The 26992-nt window shown below is 45.6% G+C and overlaps 1 protein-coding gene across 1 annotated transcript in view; it reads left to right on the top strand.

The window, feature by feature from the left end:
* Positions 1–26992, top strand: part of adamts18 (ADAM metallopeptidase with thrombospondin type 1 motif, 18) — a 176020-nt gene that overhangs the window by 76901 nt on the left and 72127 nt on the right. The window contains exons 4-8 of the mRNA XM_055648832.1: positions 8577–8844; positions 11195–11394; positions 12687–12770; positions 21321–21480; positions 24624–24729. Of these exons, the coding sequence (XP_055504807.1) occupies positions 8577–8844; positions 11195–11394; positions 12687–12770; positions 21321–21480; positions 24624–24729 (818 nt within the window). The remainder of the gene's footprint in view (positions 1–8576; positions 8845–11194; positions 11395–12686; positions 12771–21320; positions 21481–24623; positions 24730–26992) is intronic.

Raw genomic sequence — 26992 nt, 5'->3', positions numbered from 1 at the left:
GAAATTAAAGTGGCGAATGGAATGTCCAGGATTGGGGATGTGCAAAGATTGGGGGGGGGGGGTCAGTCTACCCCATGACAGAAGGGGGAGGAGTTGTACAGTTTGATAGCCACAGGGAAAAGGGATCTCCTGTGGCGTTCTGTGCTGCATCTTTGTGGAACTAATCTGTTGCTGAAGGTGCTCCTCATGGCAATGGGCTGTACTGTCCAAGATGCTCTGCAGTTTGAGGAGCATCCTTCCCTATAAGACCACCGTACAGACAGCACCAATGTCAGAATCGAGCCCAGGTCTCTGGTGCTGTAAGGCAGCAACTCTACTGTTGCGCCACTGTGCTGCCCTGTTAACCAATCCCAAGTAAGATGGATAGAATGAATCTTCCAGGCAGATGCTTAATCTCTCATGAAGCAATCTGCTGACATCTTCAACTCGTCTTAATGAAAACCACATGTATGACTGTCGCAGCTGACAATGGGGCCATGTTTTCTCCGAGATCTTCGGTTTCCTCCCACACTCCAAAGACGTACAGGTTTGTAGGTTGATTGGCTTGGTAAATATAAATATTGTCCCTAGTGGGTGTAGGATGGGTTAATGTGCAGGGACCACTGGTCTGCGTGGGCCGAAGGGCCTGTTTGCACGCTGTATCTCTAAACTAAACTAAACAAAACCATCTCTCAGTGGCCATCCCTTCATTGAACTTTACTGTCAGGGTTGTATTTCCCAAGTTCCATTTACTGGCCCCTCAGGCCACAACTTAGCTTTAGCATCTTAAGCTCAACCGGATAGCAATTTCCCTTCTCAAATGTTATTGCTCCTGGTTACAACCTCAACTGGGCAAACCTCTTATTTTGGAACTCTAATACAAGATGTTCCCATGGACAATCTGTATAATTAGGCAACTAGAAACTTAGTTTTAGTTTTTCAATCAGACACGCATTAAAAGAAAAGACCATCTATCCTTTAATAAAACTTTCTTCGTTCTGTTTTGCTTGGCCAAAAGTTTACAATAAAAATGATGTTTGCATCTTGTGGTTGCCTACCCAGGATATGGGCAAGCAAGGGCAATCATCTGTGACAATGATAAAGATTAACATTAGATTTTAGAGATACAGCGCAGAAACACGGCTCAACTAAGTTGGTATAAAGCTCACAGAGCACTAAATTATACATGCATTACACGTAAAATGTAAAAAACAAGATATTCATGCAAAACACAATTAGAAAAAAGAACAAGTAGGTGATAGTGCAAGAGGTTCCACGGTTCTTTATATCGCATGCACCGAAGTACAGTAAAATCTTTTTTTTTTGCATTGGAAGGAACTGACAGTACAATCCCCGAACAGCGTATAGTACAAAGTTGATCGAAGTGGTCTCTCGTGGAAGTAGGATCTTGTTTAAATCTGCATTTTCACGAGTCTCTCTACACACTTTGATGTTCCTGATGGATCAAGAGCCTTCATTCATAGGACGGACAACCAAAAAAAACCACCAAGGGGGGTTGGGGCGATGGCTGCTCCGCCGACAGTCTGTTTGTTTTTTCATCCTTTCTGTTATTTTTAGTGTTGTTAAAAGTTTGTTTTAATGTTCTTCAGTTTGTCTTATGTGGGGGAGGGGGGGGGGGGGGGGGAGGGGGGAGGGGGGAGGGGGGGACAACTTTTTTTTCAAGTTCTTACCTTGCCGGAGATGTGATTAATTTTCGGATCACATTCGCCGGGCTCTCTGCGGCCTACCATCGATGGAGCTGGAAGCCTCCTTGGACTGACTTTGAGCCTAATCACAGACTTAACATCGTAGCTGATTCCTTGCCTGGGATCGCTCCCTCCGCGGCCACCTCGGACTTTACCATCAAGCTCAAAGTTTTGGGAGAGGCCGAATCGGGAGCTGCAACGTCGCGGAAGGTTCGACCAGCTCCAATGCGAGGTTCGATCGTCCGGCACGGGGGAGCTGATATCCCCCCGATGCAGGAGCTGAACGCCTTGACACGGAGGGCCAAAACGCCGGCTACGGGAGTCAAGATCGTCCCGTCAACAGAGGGCTCGAGGCCCACGACCGAGGAAGGACAAAGGAAGAGACTTGAACATTATTTCGCCTTCCATCACAGTGAGGAATGTGTAGGAGTCATTGTGGTGGATGTTCATGTTAAATATGTTTTTGAGTGATCTGTTGCTTTTAATTGTATGACTGACCTGGCCAATGAAATTCCTCGTATGTTGCAAAACATATTTGGCGAATAAAGTGTGATTCTGATTCTGATTCTGATTTGGTCTTTACTTCAGCCCCCTGGATGACTACCATTGCCTACCTTTTCAAATTGAACTTTCTACTGTATGTATTCTAATCAAAAATAAATTGAATCAGGGTATTGCCAAGAAGACACAGTAACTGCAGGTGCTGGTTTACAAAAATAGACACAAAGTGCTGCAGTAACAGGCAGCATCTCTGGAGAACATGGATACGTGATGTTTCGGGTCAGGTCCCTTCTTCGGATTCTTTGTGGAGGGGAGGGGCGAGAAAGCTGGAAGATAGGAGAGGCAGGACATAGCCTGGCAAGTGATCGGTGGATACAGGGGAGGAGTGCGTGCGGGTCGGTTTGATACACGATGGTTGGACAGAGAGATAAAAAGCCAAAAGGTTTGAGATAAGGTGGGGACGAGGTGTGAATTCTGAAGCCAGAGGAAAGAATGTAGAGGGAAAGGGAGAAATGGGTGCGGGTGCAAGTGGGACTCAGATGGGAAGGAGAGGGGAAAAATGAGTTGTTTATAGGTAAGTTACTTAAAATTGGAGAATTCAACGTAAGGCTGTAAGTAAACTACCCAACGTGTTATGAATTACTGTTCCCATAGGTTGGGTGTGGCCTCAATTTGGCAGTGGAGGAGGCCCATGACAGAAAGGTCGGTGTTCAGAAGAACTAGAGAGTGGCACAGTGACACAGTCGTAAAGTTGTTGCTTTGGGTAAAGGAAAGGGGAATAAAAATGGTTAGCAGCCAAGGGTCGTGAGGTCATGGGTGAAGCCAGAATGGTAACTAAAGTCACAGCTAAACCAAACAAAAGGCAAGGAAATGCTCCATGTTCACCATGCCGTGTTTTCACAGGGATTATGGCGTGTTTGTGTTTATTTTAGGGCTTAGTGTGCTAGTATTTATGTTGGAAAAGATCAAAGCACGCTCTAGTACACACACTAACCCATTAAAAGTGGATTACCTGCACCTTTTTTTAGTTCATGCTCGCGATCAACGGAGCGCATATTTTGGCAATTAGTCCACCAATATTTTTGTGAACTTCGTTAAGTGTAGACAGACACATAAATAGGAAATGTTTGGAGGAACTTTGGCCAAACCCAGGCAAACGGGCCTAGCTCAGATTGTTAATTTGTTATGCATGGATGAGTTGGACCAAAGGCCTATTTCTGTACTGTAAAAGCTATGATTATTTTAGGATCTAGTCCATTGTTTATAATAGTTGCTGTGTGCCGAGATAATCTGAAACTGTGTTTATTTAATGGGCAGTCAGGTGGTTAAGTGGATACAAGGAATTAGAAACATAGAAACATAAAAAATAGGTGCAGGAGTAGGCCATTCGGCCCTTCGAGTCTGCACCGCCATTCAATATGATCATGGCTGATCATCCAACTCAGTATCCTGTACCTGCCTTCTCTCCATACCCCCTGATCCCCTTAGCCACAAGGGCCACATCTAACTCCCTCTTAAATATAGCCAATGAACTGGCCTCAACTACCTTCTGCGGGAGATAATTCCAGAGATTCACCACTCTCTGTGTGAAAAAAGTTTTCCTCATCTTGGTCCTAAAAGATTTCCCTCTTATCCTTTAACTGTGACCCCTTGCTCTGGACTTCCCCAACATCGGGAACAATCTTCCTGCATCTAGCCTGTCCAACCCCTTAAGAATTTTGTAAGTTTCTATAAGATCCCCCCTCAATCTTCTAAATTCTAGCGAATACAAACCGAGTCTATCCAGTCTTTCTTCATATGAAAATCCTGACATCCGAGGAATCAGTCTGGTGAACCTTCTCTGTACTACCTCTATGGCAAGAATGTCCTTCCTCAGATTAGGAGACCAAAACTGTACGCAATACTCCAGGTGTGGTCTCACCAAGACCTTGTACAACTGCAGTAGAACCTCCCTGCTCCTATACTCAAATCCTTTGCTATGAATGCTAACATACCATTCGCCTTCTTCACTGCCTGCTGCACCTGCATGCCCACTTTTAATGACTGGTGTACGATGACACCCAGGTCTCGTTGCATCTCCCCCTTTCCTAATCGGCCACCATTCAGATAATAATCTACTTTCCTGTTTTTGCCACCAAAGTGGATAACCTCACATTTATCCACATTATACTGCATCTGCCATGCATTTGCCCACTCACCAGCCTATCCAAGTCACCTTGCAGCCTCCTAGCATCCTCCTCACAGCTAACACTGCCCCCCAGCTTCGTGTCATCCGCAAACTTGGAGATGTTGCATTCAATTCCCTCGTCCAAATCACTAATATATATCGTAAATAGCTGGGGTCCCAGAACTGAGCCTTGCGGTACCCCACTAGTCACTGCCTGCCATTGTGAAAAGGACCAGTTTACTCGTACTCTTTTCTTCCTGTCTGCCAGCCAGTTCTCTATCCACATCAATACTGAACCCCCAATACCGTGTGCTTTAAGTTTGTATACTAATCTCTTATGTGGGACCTTGTCGAAAGCCTTCTGAAAGTCCAGATATAACACATCCACTGGTTCGCCCTTATCCACTCTTATCCAGAATTGTACCTCTTTCCCTTTGTAAACCCTATCCCAGCCTTGCGTTTCTCACCCCACTACCTTCAGTCTGAAGAAGGGTTCCGACCTGCCTGGCCCGCTGAGTTACTCCAGCACTTTGTGGCTTTGTTTGATATAAATTAGCATCTGCAGTTCCTTCCTACACAAGGAACTGCAGATTCTGGTTCACAGAAAAAAAAAACAAAGCGCTGTAATAACTCAACAGGTGAAGCAGGATCTCTGGAGAGCATCGCTAGGTGATGTTTCGGGTTAGCACCCTTCTTCAGAATTAAGAATTAAGGGAGTCCCATTGACTGAGCTGTTGTTACACTCAAGTAGGTTATTCTCCACAGCGATGTTAAGATGCATCCTCCATTCTCCACACCTTGATCTCCCCCCTTCGAACCCTGCTATTGACTTCATCTACACCCCTCACACTCTGGTCATTCCCTCTCCCCTCTCCTATCGGGTAGACAATATAAAAGCTTGAAAGTATGCACCACCAAATTCATGAACATCTTTTTCCCTGCTGTTGTCAGCTTCATAAACAGACTCAGATTGGTAACTTGTTCTGCATTTGTTGGGAATGAGCTTCCTAATCTTCAAATCTATCATGTGTAAGAATGAACTCCAGATGCCGGTTTATACTGAAGATAGACACAACGTGCTGGAAAACTCAGTGGGACAAGCAGCATCTCTAGAGATAATAGATGGCTGACATTTCGGGTCAGAACCCTTCTTCTCACTGCTGTCTTCCAATCTACCTTGTTGCAACCTTTGCCAATTTTAACTGCACTTTCTCTTTAACTTTAACACTATGTTCTTCACTCAGTGTATTTTCTCATGCACTATCTGATGTAGATGTGTGATATGATTTAATTGGATACAATGCAAATTAAAAATGACCTGAGGAAGGGTGGAGCCCACAATGACCCATTGTTGGCTGGGGGAAGATGTGCTAACGAGACAGATCCAAGGATTCAAACAGTGGAACTGCTACGTAGGACTACTAAGAAGGTTGCGGGCGGGGGGGGGGGGGGGGGGGGGGCAGAAAAGAAGGGGGGTGAGAGAGAGAAGGGGGGGGGGTGGGGGTGGAGGGAATGCAGGAGTTAGTTGAAATGAGAAAAATCAACGTTCACACTGCTGGGTTGTAAGCTGCCCAAGTGTCTGGTCGGCATAAGAGTAGCTTTCTGGAGCAAAGGCAGAAAAATGGCATAATTCAAAGTGATATGTAGACAGGTTCACCACCGATTTTCCGCAACTGGTGGTCTGGCACCTCCTTTAATGATAACAAAATGATGAGAGCGCATTTGAATTCCTCCCCCCAGAAGTCCCCCTGAATATGTGGGCGCCTAGGCCAGGTGAGGCAACCAATCTTGACCTCATCGGGACTTCCGCAGATGATCGGCGGGCTGAATATTCCCCCTACGGCCGGGGCTCTGGAACTCCGCAGATCCGTTCCCGTGGCCGACTTTGCGGGTCAGTATCTAGGCGGACCGTTCTGGTACCGTTGGACTCCTCTCGGAGGCCGTGACCTCTGTTGGTCTCGGGGAAATCCAGAAAGGCTCTGGAACCAAGGATGTTGGAAAATTGGTGGTGGACCTGCAATGAGAGCGGGGACCATGAGGTTCTGCTGGGCGGCCGATTCTCTCTCCTCTGTAATTAGCTTGTGGCCTTGTGAAACGTTCAGAAGAAGGGATTGGAATGGAGTTCTTGTGACTTGTGAATGGAGAATAGAATGTTTGTTTCCAGTTAAATTCCGATGACTGTTGTTAAAATAGGAATTAGTTGAGCCATAATCTCCCCATTGTTAAATATACACCGAGGTTTATTGAGTCAGTTTATGTGGTGAACAGCCACCCAGAAAGATATTTCATAAGACATATTGGAGACATCTGGCAAAAAAGTGAAAAAATATAAATAGAAATTAAAATATTATATTTAAATTCTTCCACACCCTTGTTCCTAATTCAATAATCTGCCACATCCTCTCCCATCCATCTTCCACTGACCAAACTTTGGTAGTTTAGTTTAGTTTAGTTTCGAGATACAGCGCGGAAACAGGCCATTCGCCCCACCGAGTCCGTACCGACCAGCGATTACGCACACTAACACTTCCTACACGCTAGGAACAATTTGCGATTTTACTAAGCCAATTAGTCTACCAACCTGTACATCTAAGGAGTGTGGGAGGAAGCAGGAGACCCAGAGAAAAAAACCCTTGCAGGTTACAGGGAGAACGGACAAACTCCGTACAGACAGCACCCGTACTCGGGATCGAACCGCGGTCTCTGGCGCTTTAAGGGAGCAACCCTACCTCTGCGCCACTGTATCGCCCTATATATAGTTCACTCCAATGTAGAAATGTTTCTTGTCTTCTTTTTTTCCCCCTCCTCCATTGTCTCTTCACACTCTCTTTAACCCACTGTTCCACTGTGGTTTGGGAACAGCTCCATTCAAGACCGCAAGAGATTGCAGAGAATTGTGGATGCAGCCCAGGCCAACCTCCCTTCCATTGACTCCGCCTACACTTTACGCTGCCCTGGCAAGGCCACCAGTATAGTCAACTCACTCTTCCCCCATCTCCCATCAGACACAAAGTACAGATGTGTGAAAATGCGCACCTCCAAATTCAGAGACAATTTCTTCCCAGCTGTTTATTAGGCCATTGAACCGTCCTATGAACAACTAGAGAGCAGTCCTGAGCTACTATCTACCTCATTGGAAACCTTCGGACTATCCTCAATTGGACTTTACTGTACTTAATCTAGCACTAAACGTTATTCCCTTTATCATGTATCTGTACACTGTGGATGGCTCGATTGTAATCATGTATAGTGTTTCTGCTGACTGATTAGCATGCAATAAAAAGCTTTCCACTGTTCCTTGGTACACACTGACAATAAACTAAACTAAACAAAACTATTGAACATTTTACACTGAGGCTGTCTTTCTCTAAGTGCCTTGGGGCGGTACAGTGGTGCAGCAGTAGAGACCAGGGTTCTCTCCTAACTACGGGTGCTGCCTGCACGGAGTTTGTACGTTCTCCCGGTGAGCTCATGGATTTTTCCCGTATTTCCTCCCACATTCCAAAGACTTGCCAGTTTGTAGGTTAATTGGCTTCTGTAAATTGTGACCAGTATGCAGGATAGTGTTAGTGTGTGGGGTATTAAGTGGTCAGCGTGGATTTGATGAGCCGCAGGACCAGTTTCCACGCTGACTGTCAATCACCCATTCACACTAGTTCTATGTTTCCCACTTTCCATACCACTCCCTACACACCCGGGGCAATCTTTACAGTGGCAAATTAACTTGGTCACAGGGAGAACTTGCAAACTCCTCAGAGACAGCACCTGTGATCTCGGATCATAACTGGGTGTCTGGCGTTGTGATGCAGCAGCTCTACAAGCTGCGCCACTGTGCCGGCTTGTGTGTGTGTTCAAGCATCATATATAACAGTTCACTCAAATGCAGAAATGTTTCTTGTCAGTTTTCTTTCCCCTTGCTCCATTGCCTCTCCATATGCTGTCAACGCCACTGTTCCGACTGAATATTGTACACAGCATCTATTTTTCTCTAAGTACCTTGTACACCATTATTCCGCAGACTATATTTTGACTTCAAGTTGACACTGTAGGCCTGCTGGAACATGGGCCTCCATAAAGTCACTCGGCACCCCCGCCCCCTCCCCCCACCTGCTAGCATACGTCCCACAACATGTTCGGGATCTGAGACATCACCTGGCAACCTCCTGTGTGATGTTGCAAATATTAAAGGGGAGAGAAAAAACCCCATCCCATTTGTCTTCCAGTCAGGATTCATACGGAGCCAAGAAAATGAATACCTTATAACTCCATTACCTCATGACCTGGCACCGAGACACAATGCCACCTCAGCCTCCGGGCACCGACCTCATGCCCTCTACAAACGCTCGGTGGAGCAGAGACTACAACATCACCTGGTGGGTAGAGATCCTGGCGGCCAGAGTCACAATCTCCATCCTCCCCGCCACCAACAGCACAAGTCCCAGCGGCTCGAGAGAGACCAAAAGCAGCACTTCTGTGGGCGGCGAAAGAAATGTATGTAAGGAACTTTTCTTTTAAATTACTCTCTCTTTAGTCCATTGCATATGTATGTGTACTTTTAACCTATTTGAAGAAAGCTCTTTGGCTCTGGTAGATGATAAAGTCATAGTCATTCAGCCTAGAAACAGGCCCTTCGGACCAACGTGCTCACGCCGACCAACATGCCCCATCTATAGGATGATTTCACTAAAGGTCACTGGAGCGTAGATCCGCACCCACGTGACCAAAATTCTCAAGTGGAGGACACTCGAGGGTTCCGGTACATGTTAGTGGATGGGAAAAAACGCATTTTCCCACCCGTTAAAAACATAGAAAACGGCGAGGTTGTGAGCTGCAATTTACTGTGCCAGTCGGGGTGACCGTGAGGCACAGCTACCTAGATTTACAGGGGAAAAAAAAGATAGCAAGTAAGGTAAATTCAAGAGGGAACTGAAGGTGCCAAACCGGCGGAAGTGAACAGCCGACATTTGCCGTGGATATTTAAAGGTCCAAAATATCGGGAATTATCGCGTTTGCTCGCTGAATTTCATCAAAAGTAAGGCATTATTAACTTACTTTTGATGAAATTCAGCGAGCAAACGCGATAATTTTATTCTTTGCAAACCTATTCTATTTTTCATAGATCTGGACTCATATCTTCTCCAGATTAGGGACGGAATCAGATGGGATTTGGCAACAAAGAAAATTGCAGATGCTGTAAATCTGAAATAAAACCAGAAAATACTGACAACACTCAGCCGGTTGGGCAGGATCTGAAGGTTGAAAAACACAGTAGAGGTTAAAGTCAAAGACCCTTCCTCACTTGGACCCTTTGGATTTGGCAATAATTAGTGGTTACCTTGCATTTTAATTCCAGGTTTATTCATTTAAAGTTAAAATACCCGGTTCACCTTGCGGGATTTCAACTCGTGTCCGATCTCAAACAGTACACTAAATAACAGGTCCAGTAATATAATCATTGTGTATCTTCATCTACTTTAGCATCAAACTCTGGGTCAATGACTATGGTTTCTATTCTGAACATTATTGATTAGATCGCGTCCAATTTACTTATCAGAATAATGTTGACTGTTACTTGTGTAATTTAATGCCATAGGATTTTAAACTGAATGCATTGTCCCATCAAACTTTGGTCTTTTTTATTGCCATTAACTTTTACAGCATGAAAAGTATACCAGCTCTGTTCGGCCTAATCAGATGCTGCCCAACCCGCATAGATCTTTCCAGCTCTTAAGTTTTGCTCAAGATTTCAGCATCTGCAGTTTCTTGTGTCTCCTTTTACAGTTCGACTGAGAAATCCCCGCAGAGTATGCCTACTTTGAAGAAGTGCTCTTCGAGATACAGCGAGGAAACAGGCCTTTTGGCACATTGAATCTGCGCTGACCAGCGATCACCCCCCTGCACTAGCACTATCCTACACACGAGGAGACAATTTACAACTTTAGCAAAGCCAATTAACCTGCACTCTCTCTCTCTCTCTCTCTCTTTCTCTCTCTCTCTTTCTCTCTCGCTCTCTCTCTCTCTCTCTCTCTCTCTCTCTCTCTCTCTCTCTCTCTCTCTCTCTCTCTCTCTCTCTCTCTCTCTCTCTCTCTCTCTCTAAAAAATGATTCACAAATAAAAATGAAAAAATGCAAGTAGTAAGGATGAAACCTGTCAAGTCCTCTCTCCTTGTTTTCAGATCCAGGGCCTTGCCCCAGGATATGGATCGGCAGCTGGGTGGGACGGCACAGAGAGGAGAATGGGTTGGCTAGTTTGGGCTATTTGTCACTGGAGTATTCACACGCTTTAACAAACCATTCATCTAGCTGGTAAATTCATGCCTTGATCTATTGCTGCACCTGGGGCTCGAGATGCTTTGCCTTGCCAAGAAACCTATTCACATAAGTATTTCCTCAGGCTTTTATCTCTCGTGGTAGTGAGGTGAAGGTAACTCAAGGAAACCTGTCACTCGGAGAAAGTATTTAGTGCTGTTGAAACAGTACTAGAATTTAGCCCATTCAGCAGATGTGATCATCGCTTTTTTTCCCTTCAGGTTGTGCACTTTCTTTCTCCTTTCGGCTTCTTGCTCAAGGATATTCCCGCAGGGTTGAGTTAACGTGTGTAAGAAGGAACTGCAGATGCTGGTTTAAGCCAAAGTTTCGGGTCGAGACCCTGAACATCATCCATTTCTTCTCTCCAGAGATACTGCCCGTCCCGCTGAGTTACTCCAGCTTTTTGTGTCTATCTTCGGGTTGAGTTAACATGTCCGTGGAGTCCCAGATACATGGAGGCTGCAAGGAATGGAGTCGGACTTCCCTCTGGAACTGAAGGCTCTCTGCTTTCTCTCCCTATTCCCATTCTGTAGACATGCCTCATCCTCCAGTCGAGGGTATACACATTCTGTCTGATGAGTACAGCCCCAAGGGCAGGTTAAAACGCACCGCCCTGAATTCCCGGAAAAACCAAGGTCTAACCGTGGAGACCCTGGTGGTGGCGGACAAAAAAATGCTGGAGAAACACGGGCAAGAGAACATCACCACTTACATCCTGACTGTCATGAACATGGTAAGTGACCGAGCGAAAGAGAAACACTAAATGTAATTTCAATTTGCAGAGAAAGTAGCGAGAGGAATGGATTAGACATAGAAAATATCTTCGATGGGGTGAAACCAGGCAAACGATATTAATGGCAACTTGGTGTGCATGGATGAGTTGAACCAAAGGGACTGTTTCTGTACTCTGATATCTATGACTCTAATTTAGGATCTAGTCCATTGTTGATACAGGTTGCTGTTTGCGGAAATCAACTGAAACTGAAAGGGGGGGGCAAATTGTTGGACAAAGACCAGAGATGAAAAGACAAAATGTGCAGTGTAAGGATAAAAGAGGTGTGAATTACAAAGCCAGAGGAAGGAATATCGGTGGAAAGGGACAGGTGTATGGGGGGAGAAGGGGAGTAGGGGTATGGGAAGAATTGGATATGAATTATGTTTCTTTATATCATATGTTGCTAATAGCATTGATGTACACCATTCCCAGCATGTCGGACAGTATTATTAGTCAGGGTCATAAGGTCATAAGTGATAGGAGTAGAATTAGGCCATTCGGCCCATCAAATCTACGCCAACATTCAATCGTGGATTATCTATCTCTCCCTCCTAACCCCATTCTCCTGCCTTCTCCCCATAACTTCTGACACCTGTACAAATCAAACATCTATCCATCTCTCCCTTGAAAATATTCACTGGGCTTCCACAGTCTTCTGTGGCAAAGAAATCCACAGATTCACCACCCTCTGACTAAATAAATTTCTCCTCATCTCCTTCCCAAAGGAATGTTCTTTAATTCTGAGGCTATGAGCTCTAGTCCTAGACTTTCCCACTCGTGGAAACATCCTCTCCACATCTACTTGATCCAAGCCTTTCACTATTCTCTATGTTTTAATGTGATCGCCCCTCCCCCCCCCCCCCCCCCCCCCCCCCCCCCCCCCCCCCCCCCCCCCCCCCCCACATGGGTGATACAGCCCCCCCCCCCCCAACTCTTCCCTACTGACCAAGATGCCCCATCTATGCTAGTCCCATTTGCCTGCATTTGTCCCATATCCCTCTAACATTTCCTCCACATGTATCTGTCCTGGTGTTATTTAATTCGGACAGATATGGGAGAGAAAAAAATGAGTGCAAGATACGGTCCAGTAAAGTCCAATTAAAGATAGTTTGAAGGTCTCCAATAAGGTGGATGAGAGGTCAGGACCACTCTCTAGTTGGTGAGAGGATGGTTGAGTTTGCCTGGGAAGAAACCATCTTGGTCCCTGCCTCTGATTTCATTTTAATTCCCAAATTATGTTTTCCCAACAGGTGTCGAGTCTTTTCAAAGATGGGACGATCGGAAGTGACATCAAGATCATGGTTGTGAGCCTGTTGCTCATGGAACACGATCCAGTAAGTTGTTTCCATGTTCCCACTGTTCGATGTAAGGGTGATTCTTCAGTAAGTATCTACTTTGGTGTCCCGCTACTTTGATGCTGTATATAAGGAAAATCCGTAATTCGATCACATTTTTTTCTTTTTCTACATTGTTAATAAACATAATTCTATTAAATATTGATGAAACCCTAAATAAATAGTGTTATTTTTAACATTTTTTTCCATTGTTCGATGCCCACCCCCCTGAAAACCGATGGTTACTTGTGAAATTTCAAGTCGCCATATTTATTTAATGGGAAGTCTATCTGAAATGAAAATACTTTGAAACGGTAGGTATTAATAATTAAAATATTTATCACCCTTAAAAAAATTCCTCTATTCTAGATAAAATAGTAAGATTAAACGAGTACTTACCAGTACGAAGTTTGATCTGTATTTTATGAGGAGTTACGATGAGGGATTACGTGAAGAACCCACCCAGCGCGCAGGCGCGGCATACTTCCAAGCAGCGGTGTGGAATCACAGATAGACACTAGTTGAAGTAAAGATAGTGAAGACCAACGAGACATTAGTCCGAATTTGATCTATATAATGAGGGTGGGAGCGGAGGGCACGTAATCCCTCATCGTAACTCCTCATAAAATACAGATCAAACTTCGTACTGGTAAGTACTCGTTTAATCTTACTATTTTACTTCGGAGTCACGTGAGTGACTACGTGAAGACTTCAAAGGTCTGTGATTTCAAACCGTGTAACAGTTATATCACTCACTGCCGAAAGATCATCGAGGGAGGAAGTGGTAGCTAGAGACCAACAAGTTTGTTTAGTTATAAAATAAATATTTATTAACTATAACAAAAAACAAAATAGCTCCCATGGGCTTTAAATCATAACTTTGCGGTTTTTAAAACGGTATCCGCAAAGACGTCCTGTTCCATCAGCGGTTTGTTGTAAAATCGTTGGAATGTCGATTCCCTTGACCATCCCGCTGCTCTGAGGATGTGGTCGAGGGGAACCTGCATCCTATCCGCCGCTGAGGTGGACGCTGCCCTGGTTGAATGGGATTTAAAAACATTTGTGTTAATCCCTGCCATGCTGAGGACCTGTTTCAACCATCTGGATAATGTTTGGCTGGTTACCCGTCCAAAAGGCTTTCTGTGGCTAACCCATAAGGCTTTCTCTCTCCCTCTTAGCGTTTGGGTTGTGTCTAGATAATGATGAAGGTGGGTCACCACACACAGCCTAGGTTCTGGAGGGTAAGCCCGGAATGATGTACCTGGTCTACTTTGTTTTACCAACCCCGGCATGGTGAAAGTAATGGTATCTGGGGTGGTCACCATGTAGTTCAGATTTAGCTGATGGAGCGACTGAACCCTTTGAGCTGAGACAAGCGCCATGAGCATGAGGGTTTTGTAAGTGGCCTGTTCCAGGCTCAGGGATCCCACCGGAGGCCAACCTCGAAGGTGTGTGAGAACTACACTCACATCCCACATGTGAGTGTATCTAGGTGTAGGGGGTTTGGTATTAAAGATCCCCTTAAGGAGTCTGATGACTAGAGGGTGGGATCCCACACTATGCTGTTCTATCGGCATGAGGTATGCGGACAGTGCGCTCCGAGCCGTATTGATGGCACTGTAGCTCATCTTGAGATCATGGTGCAGGTGGGCCAGGAACTCCAGCACATCCGAGATCGAAGTCGTCTTGTAGGATGTCCCTGCGTCCAGACAGTACTGTTCCCATTTCCTGATGAAGGTCAGGTACTGTTTCTTGGTGGAAACTCGCAGGGATGCCGACATGGTGGTGATTGTTCTGTCTGATAACCCCAATCCCCGGTAAGGCCTGTTCAAAATCTGGAAACCAGGAGTTTCAATTTTTGGTGGCATGGATGGCTAATGCCAGTTACCGGGTGAGTCAATAATTGGGGGTGGTGTTGAAGGACCATTGGTGTCTCTACCACCATGTCGTGGAACATTGGGAACCATGGTTGGGTAGGCCAGTCGGGCACGACCAGAATGCCAGAGGCTGAGTCTGCCTGAATTTTCTGGAGTACCCGACTGATGAGGCAGAAGGGAGGGAAAGCATAGAAAAAGAAATTTCCCCAGTCCAGCGTGAAGGCATCTACTGCTGCTGCCTCTGGGTCTGGTTCCCAAGCCACATACATGGGTAGTTGGTGATTTAACCTAGACGCAAACAAATCTATATCTGGCGTACCATATTGCTTGATAATTTTAGCAAATAATTTTGGGTCCAACATCCATTCGATGTTGTCGTTGAATTTTCGTGACCTGGTGTCCGCCACTAAATTTAGCTTGCCTGGTAAATAGGCAGCTGATAGCCAAATATGTCTCTCGACACACCATTGCCAGATTATAGCAGTTAATTTGTCGCATGATACTGATTTAATGCCACCCATGTGCTGGATATAAGATACTGCCGTAGTGTTGTCGATCATAATTCTAACATGCACGTGCCGCATACCAGATGCATATGCTTTTAGCCCATAAAAGGCGGCGAGCATTTCCAAAAAGTTAATGCCCAGTGATTGTAGTAGCGATGCCTCTGAGTTAGTCCATCTGCCACCTGTGCTGTCTTTGGAGTTAGTAGCTCCCCAGCCTAAAGCACTGGCATCCGTTGCAATGGTTATGTTAGGATTGGTTACGGCGATAGGACTGTGACTGTGCCAAATATTGTCAACCCACCACTGAAGTTCTGATTTGGCTTCAGCGGGTAAATCCATTTTGCGATCATAATGCCCCCTATGAAGGCGTAATGCATGAGTCCTTGCTCTTTGTAGATTTTGATAATGCAAGGGCCCATGTTGGGCAGCCGGAAATGCTGCTACTATAGAGCCAATAACTCTGGCTACATGCCGTATTCTAGGTTGCGGTGTAGCAATTAAATGGCTACAAGCTTCAATGAGTGAAACTGTTTTGTTTCTGGCCAGAGTGACAGTCATGTGAATCGTGTCAATAGTGAAGCCTAAGTAATCCATGTTAGTAGTAGGCTCCAATATTGATTTATCTGGGTGAAGGATAAAACCCAAAGTTTCAAGGAGTTGTTTAGTGGCTAACACTCCTGCGACAGCTTGTTCCCGTGTTCTTCCTAATATGAGAACATCGTCCAGATAGGCCACTACTAAATGTTTTAGTTCTCTCAATTTCTTCATGGCCACTTTAAGAATTTTCGTAAATAGTCTGGGAGCTGTCGTTAAACCATTGGGCAAAGCTCGGTACTGCCATAGCTGGCCCCTCCAGATAAATTTCAGATATTTAAAGTAATCTTTATGAATGGGTACCAAATAGTAAGCATCTTTGATATCTATGCTTGCCATGTAGTATCCCTTGGAGATCAGTTGTCTGGCAGTGACAAATGTCTCCATTTTGAAATGTTGATACTCAACAGACTGATTGAGTGATGTCAGATCAATAATAATGCGACATCCACCATCTTTTTTGGTTTTGAGAAAAATATTTGATACAAATTCTTGCGGCTCGTGTGTGGTCATTTCTATGATGCCTTTGGCCACGAGCCGATCAAGTTCAGCTTGTCCTTCTACCTTCTCAACTGCCGAGGGAAGGAACACCCTTTGGGGCATGTGCTGAACTGGCGGTTCTACGCCTGGTTTGAACTCAATCTTGTATCCACTAATACTGTTGAGTATAAACTGATTGTTAGTAAGGGAGCACCAAACATGCTTGAAGAACCTCAAACGTCCCCCTGTTAATGCTACACCCTTTGTCTGTGTATGTTGACAGGAACCAGACCCACCTACCTCCATGTTCACTTGTGGGGTCGTTTCCGGTGGGTCTGGCCCAAGGTTGTCCGTGTTGGTGCTGCGGTGGGGCGGCGCATCTTCCCACGGCTCCGCCCTGGGCCCCGCTCTAAAAAAGAGCACTGGGGGTAGTGGGAGGCGGTCACCAGGCTTTCACCAGCTCGGTATCTGCTGGTGGCTGCCGAGGCGTGCGGCCAACTGGGTGTCTTCGCCCTGCTCGGTCCTGGCCCTGCCCTCATGAGGCCTACTGGTTTTGCCGCCTCTTCCAACTCCTTGAGCCTTTTGGCCAGATCCGCACCAAATAGCAGCGCCTGTCGTTCGGGCGCTGGAGCTTTACAGAGGCCGGCATATGTTGGGTTGAGGGCAGGCCTGATGTTGTCCCGCCGTAGGTTGTTTAGCTCATACGTGGTGCTGCACATCAGTGCGAGGGCATCCTGCTGGGGTATGGTCAGGTCTTCATCCCCAACGGACCGAGCAAAGGCGGTGACGGCTGCTGAGTGGAGCTTCAGGACTCGCTGCATTTTGACCTCCTGAGCCCTTATGTGCTGCCCCAGCTGGTTCCAGATCTGCCCATTTACCGTCTTGACCCTCAGCGCCTCGCAATTTTCGGGCGCGATGTAGTTGTCAAGGGCCTGCTGGACAGCCTTGTCCTGCAGCGGGTTGTTGGACAGCCTGTTTATAGTTGCCGCCATTCTGGGTGGCAACACCATCCCAGTTGTTGGTGGTGCCGCATATCGGCCCACTACACCCAGTAGCTCTTCTTCCGGCACGCCCGGCATGCTGACGATATCCTCCGCCTGCCCTTGGGATAGGCCAGCCCAGTCCTGGCCTCCCTTACTGCCCTCGAATATAGAGGGTACAGAAGGGTGTGGAGAGGAGGAGGCCAAAGCCCGTCCTCCTGGGAGATGCCGCATCTCCTCATTAATCATACGCTCGAGGAGCTGCCTCATGCAGCTTATCCGAGCGTCTCCCCTTTTCGGTGGGGGAGAGTGTTCCCGTTCCTCCGATTCATCGGAGGACACCGGCCGGTCGGTTTTCTGTGTCGCCTTCCTCCCTGTGCGGGGCGTTGAGATCTGCAGCACTGGGGGCGGCTCGGTGTCGGGTGAGCGGGAGCGTTGAAAAAGCTCCTCCGCTGTGAGAGGCTGCCGTCCCGCTATGGACCCGTCCTCGGGTGGAGTAGGGCAGGCAGTCCTCCTGGCTGGTCGCTTGCGAGAGGCCATTATTCTCTCTAGCGCGACTCTGTAACAAAAAAGGCACTTACCTGAGGTCTCGTCTTTATGCTGCAGCTGGAGAGCCTGGCTCCAGCTGCTGCCGCTGTTGCACTGCTGACGTAATGCCGCGCCTGCGCGCTGGGTGGGTTCTTCACGTAGTCACTCACGTGACTCCGAAGTAAAATTATAAATCACCGTTTATTTCAAAAATTCCTTCTCCCGATGATTGGGGTTAGGAGGGAGAGATAGATAATCCACGATTGAATGTTGGAGTAGACTTGATGGGCCGAATGGCCTAATTCTTTCTTATCACTTATGACCTTATGACCCTGACTAATAATACTGTCCGACATGCTGGGAATGGTGTACATCAATGCTATTACCGTCATGCATCTTCGTTGAGCCGTCTCACATGGCTATAAATTGAATAGACACAAACTTCCGACCTTAAAAGACCGTGGAATTCAAAAGTCCCCAACCTTGTGAATTTATCCTGAATCGCGGGACGAGAAGCGTGTGAAAACTCCGCTTTTTGCTGCATAGCGGGTACGTACCTTCATTCAGCGCCATTCCCGAATGATGCGGACTCTTAAGAATTTATTTTTAAATCATTCTTTTTTGATTTGTTCTGGAGAACAAATCGTGCCATGTGCCATTCGGGAAACAATATCGCCAGTATGGCCTTCCGGCGAGGCCATCCTGGACTAAAGGCTTGGACCACCATTCCCATCACGGCCACATCTGCAACTTAACCCCTTATCTCCAACCAGCTCCAGCTGCAGCCGGACACAAAGCCGTCGGATCTTCCCGTGACCCGATGTCCCGGCTGCGATGGCTTTGTGTCCGGCTGGAACTGGAGATGGAGCTGCTGGAGCTGGAGATCTGGGGCAAGTAACCCTAGTACCAGCCCCAACCCTCGCCCCAACCCTAAACCTAATCCTAACCCTAGCCCCCAACCCTAACCCACTAGCCCTAACCCTAGCCCCAACCCTAGCCACAGCTCTAACCCTAGCCCTAACCCTCTAGCCCTAACCCTAGCCTTCGCCCCAACCCTAGCCCCAGCCCCAACCCTAACCCCAGTCCTAACTCCAGCCCTAACCCTAACTCTAACCCGAGCCCCAGACCAAACCCTAATCCCAGCTCCAAACCCAGCCCCCGCCCTAGCCCGGACCCTAGCCTAAAGATAGTTTTCGTCATCTCCATCACGTGACTCTCCCAAACTTGGTCATCTCCATCATACTGCGTCATATCCATCACATGAATATTTTATGCTCATAATGTGTAAAATAATACAACAATGACCATAAATATCAATTGTAGTTGATAAATGAACTGTATGCTTTTGCCTTTTCGTCTGAAGTTAATACGGTTTTAGAGGAAGTTGGTGAAAAGTTATGTGAAGGTCACTATTCTTGCTGAAAATCACCACTTTTTTCAGCAGTAAAGTGTTATGAAGGTTTAAAATCAATGAGTTAGACTGAAAAAGTTTTTTTTTTGTCGGTTTATTTGAGGAAGATACTCTATAATTAGAAAGACTGTGACAAAATTTCGATTTTATACTCAGTTATATTTTGCGTCATAATTATGACGGATATGACTGAATGCGATAGGCAACCTGGAAAAAGAAGAGGAAAAAATAAATTAAGTTCTCTAAAAGATTGCGTCAAACATATTTTTCCCATAGTAGAGATGTTCATCTATGTGAAACAACATTCAAAGTTGCAAAAATGTAAGTTTTATTTTCGGGTTTCCAGAAACTTAAAAGTAGACACTTACTGAAGAATCACCCGTATATGTGAAAGGACTTTGCTAAACTGGGCACTAACGATGTTTAAGGTGATCACCAACCATGGAGGAGGGCCACAGTCTAAGCATAGGATGATGGAAAATTAAACGTTCCAAACTGGCCAAGTTAAACAAGAAACGGTGAAAGTTTGACATAACTGGAATATAAAGACACAGTTGTAATGCTGAGGCATTATAAGGCACTGGTCAGACTGCATTTGGAGTATTGTGAGCAATTTAGGGCCCCATATTTGAGGAGGGATGTGCTGGCCTTGGAGAGGGTCCAGAGGAGGTTTACAAGAATGATTTGAGGAATGATTGGGCTGAAGTATGATGAGCGTTTGACGGCAATGTGCCTGTACTCGCTTGGAGTTTAAAAGGATGATGGGGTGACCTCATTGAAACTTACCGAAAGGCCTGGATGGAGTTGATGTTGAGAGAATGTTTCCGCTAGTGGGAGAGTCTGGGGCTAGAGGCCACAGCCTCAGAATAAAAGGATGTACCTTTAGAAAAAAATGAGGAGGAATTTTTTTAATCAGAGGGTGGTGAATCTGCGGAGTTCATTGTCACAGATGGCTGTGGAGGCCATCAATGGATATTTTAATGCGGAGATTAACAGAGTCGTGATTAGTACAGGGTGTGAGCTGTTATGGGGACAAGGCAGGAGAATAGGATTGAGAGGGGAAGATAGATCAGCCACGATTGAATGTCAGAGTAGACTCGACGGGCCGAATGACCTAATTCTGCTCCTATAACTTATGGACTTAGAACACTACAGCACAGGAACAGGCCATTTGACTCACTCTATCTAATCTGAACAAAATGCCAAAACCTGCTCTTATCTGCCTACATATATTCCTCATTTGCCTGTACATCCACATGCCTATCCAAAAGTCTTGTAAATGGCACTATCATATCTGCCTCTACCACCAAACCCAGTAGCACTTTCCACGCACTCACCACCCTCTTTGTGAAAAAGTTTGCCCTGCACATCTCCTTTAAACTATACCCCTTCACGTTAAAGCTGTGGGTTCATATTTTGGTATTGGTTAATTATACCATGGTGAATAGGTGAAAGTTGGAGGATAGAAAAAACATTGTGGATGGTGAAACATGCATGAAGGGACATATAGCCCCATCTTGCAGCAGTTTCTTCAACTGAGTGAAGTCTCATCAGCAAAAACACACACAAACAGTCCTGGAGTAACTCAGTGGGTCAGGCAGCATGACTGGAGGACATGGACAGGCGATGATTTCGGTCTGAAGAAGGGTCCTGACCAGAAACTTTGCCTATCAGTTGGGCGGCACAGAAGTGCAGCGGTAAAGTGGTTGCCTTACAGTGCCAGCGACCCGGGTTCGATCCTGACTACAGGTGCTGTCTGTACCGAGTTTGTACGTTCTCCCTGTGACTGTGTGGGTTTTCTCCCAGTGCTCCGATTTCCTCCCACGCTCCAAAGACCTGCAGATTTGTAGGTTAATTGACTTTGGTTAAATTGCAAAATTGTCCCGAGTGTGTAAGATAGTGTTAGTGTACGGGGATTGATGGTCGGTATGGACTTGGTGGGCCGAAGGGCCTGTTTCCGCTTTGTATCACTAAACTAAAGTAAGTACGAATAAGAGGCCCGACTCGAAACGTCCCCTATCCATGAGCTCCAGAGACAACATACGGCAGGTGTGTTTTTTGCTCAGGTTTGCAGCATCTGCACTTCCTTGTGTCTACGCTGGAGTCTCATTTCGCTGCAGTCGCAGAACTAATTGTGAAAAAAAAATTTGGGCCGTGTTGGTTTCTTCTTCCAGCCGGGGTTAGTGATCAGCCACCACGCAGACCAGTCGCTCAACAGCTTCTGCCAGTGGCAGTCGAGGTTGGTGGGGAAGAACGGCAAGAGGCACGACCATGCCGTGCTGCTTACAGGGTTGGACATCTGCTCCTGGAAGAACGAGCCCTGTGACACCTTGGGTAAGCCAACAAAGGGATTCATAGAGCATGACAGAGAGATACAGCACGGAAAGAGACCCTTCGGCCCAACTTGCCCATTTGGGCAAGCCCCCTCACCCAACTTCAATGGTTCAATGGTCCTTTATTGTCACGTGTACCATTTAAGGTACTGTGAAATTTGATTTACCATACAGTCATACCAGAAAAAAGCACCAAGACACACAACTACATAAAAGTTAAAATAAACATCCACCACAGTGGCTCCCCCACATTCCTCACTGTGATGAAAGGCAATAAAGTCTTACTGAGGTTGGCACTCATTTGCCCGGGGAAGATGGTGAGGTTTAGTTTAGTTTAGAGATGCAGAATGGAAACAGATCCTTATGCCCACTGAGTCCACACTGAGTTACTCCAACACCTCTGCTCAACAGCAATGAGGCGTTAGATCTCAAGTTAGATAAAATAAAAACACATTCTTCTTCATGTCAGAGTATGTGGAAATTAGACTCTTGGTAGAAACTAGACTTTCTCTTACTATATGTCTTCATTGACAAATTAAATGCCTGCCAATCCTATATGCAGGAGGAGAATGAAAAGATATGTAGTCTCCTTTATCTAGCACTTTACATGCAGTGTGTCCCAAATTACCCTTCAATAATGAGGTACCTTGCAAGAGACTGTCATTGTTTTAAAGCAGGCAAACACTGTACATGAGGAGGCCATTCTGCCCATCGAACCTGGAACAGAAGGAGGGCATGGAGTTTATCGGAAATGAATGGGGGGTCATTGGCCTTTTTAGTCAGATTCTCAGGAACAGACCAAGGCCATTCAGCCCGTCAAACCCAGCACACACAGAGCCCACAGGTTCTACTCTGATCTTAAAGCCTATTACACAAGAGCTGGGACATGTTGGCCAGTTGGACTGAAGCAATTTCCACGCTGTATGGCTCTATGACTCTTTAACAGAAAGAGAAGAAGATCACACTATGAATTGAGCTTGTAGATCAGGTCAGGAAAAGGTCATGCAACTCAGTGAATCAGTAACACTTTTAAAAAATGTTGACCCTATTACCTCTATAGGTCATCAACTGATGTGTCGAACAAAATACTCTAAAAACATTTAGTATAACCTAATCTTCATTAATGCGTGGGCTACTTCAGTATGCATGCAACCCATTGACTACTAATAACCTAATTTACTTTACTATTCCATCTTTCACTCCCTAAACTAAATCACAAAACTCATGACTTGGACTCTCATATTACCGTATAAATGAATTGGCCAGATTCACTTCATTGGTAGGGGGTAGTCTTCTCTGAGTTCTGAACTTGGGTCCCCCCTTCTTGCTATGTTTTTTCTCGGTACAGCGCAAGAGAGCCTGGGTTCGATCCTGACTACGGGTGCTGTCTGTATGGAATTTGTACGTTTTCCCCCCGTGACCGCGTGGGTTTTCTCTGGGTGCTCCGGTTTCCCCCCATATCCTAAAGATTAGTAGGTCAATTGGCTTCTGTAAATTGTCCCTAGTATGTTGGATAGAACTAGTGATCGCTGGTCGGCATGGACTTGGTGTGCTGAAGGGCCTGTTTCCAAGCTGTATCTCTAAACTAAACTATACTAAACTAAAAGTGGTCAAATGATCTAATGTTAATGGAGGGATAAATATTAAGATAATATTACATGTCGCTGAATACTGCCGGGTGGTTCTGTAAATTCCAGCAGAACATTTGCAAAGATCTCTGCTTTAATATTTCTCTGTTATAATTCAGCAATGCATCAATCGCAAATAATTGCAAAGTCTTTGGTAGAGCTCGACTTTCTTACCCGCGAACAAGCAGGAGCCGCTCTCAGTTAAAACACAGAGAGAAAGGTTGTCTAAACAGGGGCGGGTGAGGCAGACTGAATCAATGTCGTTTAGTCACAGGCTATATCTCACATGGTGTCACCTTTGCTATGTCGGCCTGATTGAAAGCTCCCCAGACACTCTTAGTTGAGTGTTTAGCTGCAGGTCTGATATCTCGGGTCCCTGCCCTGGCTTTGACATCATTCGGGTTGTTAGGGGTTGTTCATCGGGAAGTCAGGAAGTGTGGCTGTGGAGAAACAGGAAACTCAACGGGGCAAGACCCACCCTCCAGATGAAGCTCCACCATACTGTTTAGTACGGTTTAATTGTTTAGTTTATTATTGTCACGTGTACTGAGGCACAGTAAAAAGCTTTTTTGTTGCATGCTATCCAGTCAGCCAAAATACTATACATGATTACAATCAAGTCATATCAAGTGTACAGAAACAGGATAAAGGGAATAATGTTTAGTGTGAAATAGTCCAGTAAAGTCTGATTAAAAATCGGGTCTTCCTATCACAAACTTTATGTCATTTCCAATCATCCCATTTTTGAAAGACTGGGCAAACTGTTGGGAAAACATAATTCTAGAATTTTATTTCCAGCCATTGTCAGGCATCTGTGCAGTCCTCTCACCAGCTCGAGAGCGGTCTTGACCCACCAACGAGCTCATTGGAGACCCTCGGTCTATCTTGTATTGAACTTCACTGGACTTTATCGAGCACTAAATGTCCCTTATCCTGTAGCTGTACAGTGTGGACGGTTTGATTGTAATCATGTGTAGGTGTTTTGATGATTGGACAGCATCAATCCAAAAATAGCTTTTCACTACACCTCGCTGCATATGACGATAACAATCTAATAAACTAAACTAATAAGGGGTGGCACAGTGGCACAACGGTAGAGTTGCTGCCTCACAGCTCCAGAGACCTCGGTTTGATCATGACTGCAGGTGCTGTCTTAATGAGTTTGTATGTTTTCCCTGTGACCTCTTGGGTTTTCTCCGGGTGCTGCAGTATCCTCCCACAACGTAGTTTTGTAGGTAAATTGGCTTTGGTAAAATTGTAAATTGTCCCTAGTGTGTTGGATAGTGCTAGTGGTGGGCCGAAGGGCGTGTTTCTGTGCTGCATCTCTAAAGTCTAAAATAAGATAGGCCGAGAATCTCCATCCAATGAGGTAGGTAGGTCAGGACCACTCTCAAGTTGGTGATAGGACACCCTGCTGGGTTGGAGCTACAGATAGCTGACTCTAACTGGAAGTGTGCGATGTGTTGTCTTTTCTGTGAGGGCAAGGCTAACATAACTCTGATTTTTGTTGTTGCAGGCTTTGCTCCGATCAGTGGCATGTGCAGTAAGTATCGCAGTTGTACCATCAACGAGGACACGGGATTGGGCCTCGCCTTTACCATCGCTCACGAATCCGGACATAAGTAAGTAGCATTCACCTATAGCCTTCCCCCTCCCTTCAGAGTTGTCTGCGTCCACTCTTCGGATTGCCTTGTTCCTTCACAAATGAGTCTTAGCATAAGAATCAGGAGCAGGGATACGCTGTGTGACTTCTCGAGTTCAGTTTAGTTTATTGTCATGAGCACCGAGGTGCAGTGAAAACCTTTTGTTGCGTGCTAACCAGTCAGCAGAAAGACTGTACATTACAATCGAGCCGTTTAGATAAAGGGTAGAAAGTGTCCCTGAATCTGGAAGTGTGCGTTTGACAGTAGAGGGGAGAAGAGGTAGTGACTGGGGTACGACTCGTCCTTGACTATGCTGGTGGCCTTGCCGAGGCAGTGTGAAGTGTAGATGGAGTCAATGGTAGGGAGGTTGGTTTGTGTGATGATCTGTGTCGCGTCCACAACTCCGCAATTTCTTGTGGCCTTGGATAGAGCTGTTCCCAAACCATACTGTGGTGCATCCAGATAAAATGCTCTCTACGGTGGATCTGTAGAAGTTGGTGAGAGTTGTTGGGGACATGTCGAACCTCCTTATCCTTCTAAGGCAGTAGAGGCGTGATTCAATGATTCAATGATATTCTATTGTCACATATACTGAGGCACAATTAAATGCTTTGTTTTGCATACAACCCTTTGCATAAAATCATGTAGCAGAACTCATCTAGGCAGTACACAAGTGTCGCCACGTTTTGTCACCGACAAAGTTACAAAAGTTCATCGCTTTTTTGTTTACTCTTCCATCCAGTAAGTTGTAGTTGTAAATTCCCTCTGGTTCGCACCCTGGACTCCTCATCATCGAGAAATCTTTCCTGCCTTTGGACTTACTTAAAAGAAATCTGAGGCACAAGAGACTGCAGAGCAAAAAAAAAACACAGTCCTGGAGGAACTCAGCAAGTCAGGCAGCATCTGTGGAGGAAAGTGGAGAGATAATGTTTTGGAGTGAGATCAGTCTGAAGAAGGATCTCAAACTGAAACATCATCTGCCCATGGATCTCCCCAGATGATCAAAGCTCTTAGGGGCACGTAATTGCAAAGATTCGCAACACAGGAGTTGTAGTTTCAAGATTAAACTTGTCATTCTTTCCAATGGCTGGATGCCAAGTGAAATTATAGCAGGGGAAGAAGAGGGAGGATTATGGCGTAAAATTAGAAGCGGCGTTGGAACAGAAAATCAGTTCTAACAGTGGAACGTTTTGCAAAAGGAAAGCTAATCTCATCAGAAGTCACTTATCTGAAGGAAGAAGAGGTTGGATCTTGAGAAATAATGACCGAGTGCTGGAGATAATCTAAGGAAGTTGCTGCTTCCTTTTTCCAATCATTAGTATGTACTCCACATGGAGAAAATGGTTTTGCTGGATTACTTTCTCAGTGGTTCGATGGTACTTTATTGTCACATGTACCAAGGCACAGTGAAATCATTTTTCCTTACAGTTCAGTACTTATATTACTAAACATAAACACACCTTGGATACAGTGCATGTATATAGAAATGGTACACTGACACAGTATACTATTTCTGTACACTTGTCATGTATCCAGGAGCTGCATATGTATATTAATACGTGTACTGAACTTGTACTGAATTGTATGTAAAAGTGATTTCACTGCACCTGACACAGTATACATTGACACAGTATATGCCAGATTTTGGCACTATTTTCAAGTCCCAGCTGTAGAAAATGCAGAGTTTCTTAACCAAACCATGAATTGGCCATGAAGAGCTTGTGACCTTTGGCTAAGGGGTCAGGGGGTCTGGTACGAGATACTGAGTGGATGGCCATGATCATATTGAATGGCTGCAGGCTCGAAGATGCCTACTCCTGCCCTAATTTCTATGTTTCTATGTTTCTATGAAGGCTTGTTGTCCTGGTGACATTTCAGGGTCAGTCTGGCCAAGTGTGGCTCTGCCATCTTCTCTAGAGATGCTGCCCAACCTACTGAGTTACTCCAGCATTTTGTGTCCTCTTGTGAGTTAACCATCATCTGCAATTTTTAGTTTCTACATTCTGAAATTTAAATTCCTCTGGCCTGTCTGACAACTCATCTTTCCAAAGCAGGTTTCTATGTTTAAACTAAAATATGATAAAGATTTTCAACAAGCCTCTTCAGGCTTTGGCTGAGACATCAATGTGACAAGCCAGTGTTGGCTTCAGCTGACGCTTCTGTTTAAGTTGTCAGCTGCTCAAGAGAAGGGGATGGGTGCAGGGGGTAGAGTGGGTGGGTTTGCAGGAATATACTGCATTGT

This window comes from Leucoraja erinacea, chromosome 17 (genome assembly GCF_028641065.1).
Source record: "Leucoraja erinacea ecotype New England chromosome 17, Leri_hhj_1, whole genome shotgun sequence".
In the NCBI taxonomy this organism is placed as follows: Eukaryota; Metazoa; Chordata; class Chondrichthyes; order Rajiformes; family Rajidae; genus Leucoraja; species Leucoraja erinaceus.
This window is presented reverse-complemented; position numbering and strand designations above follow the sequence as displayed.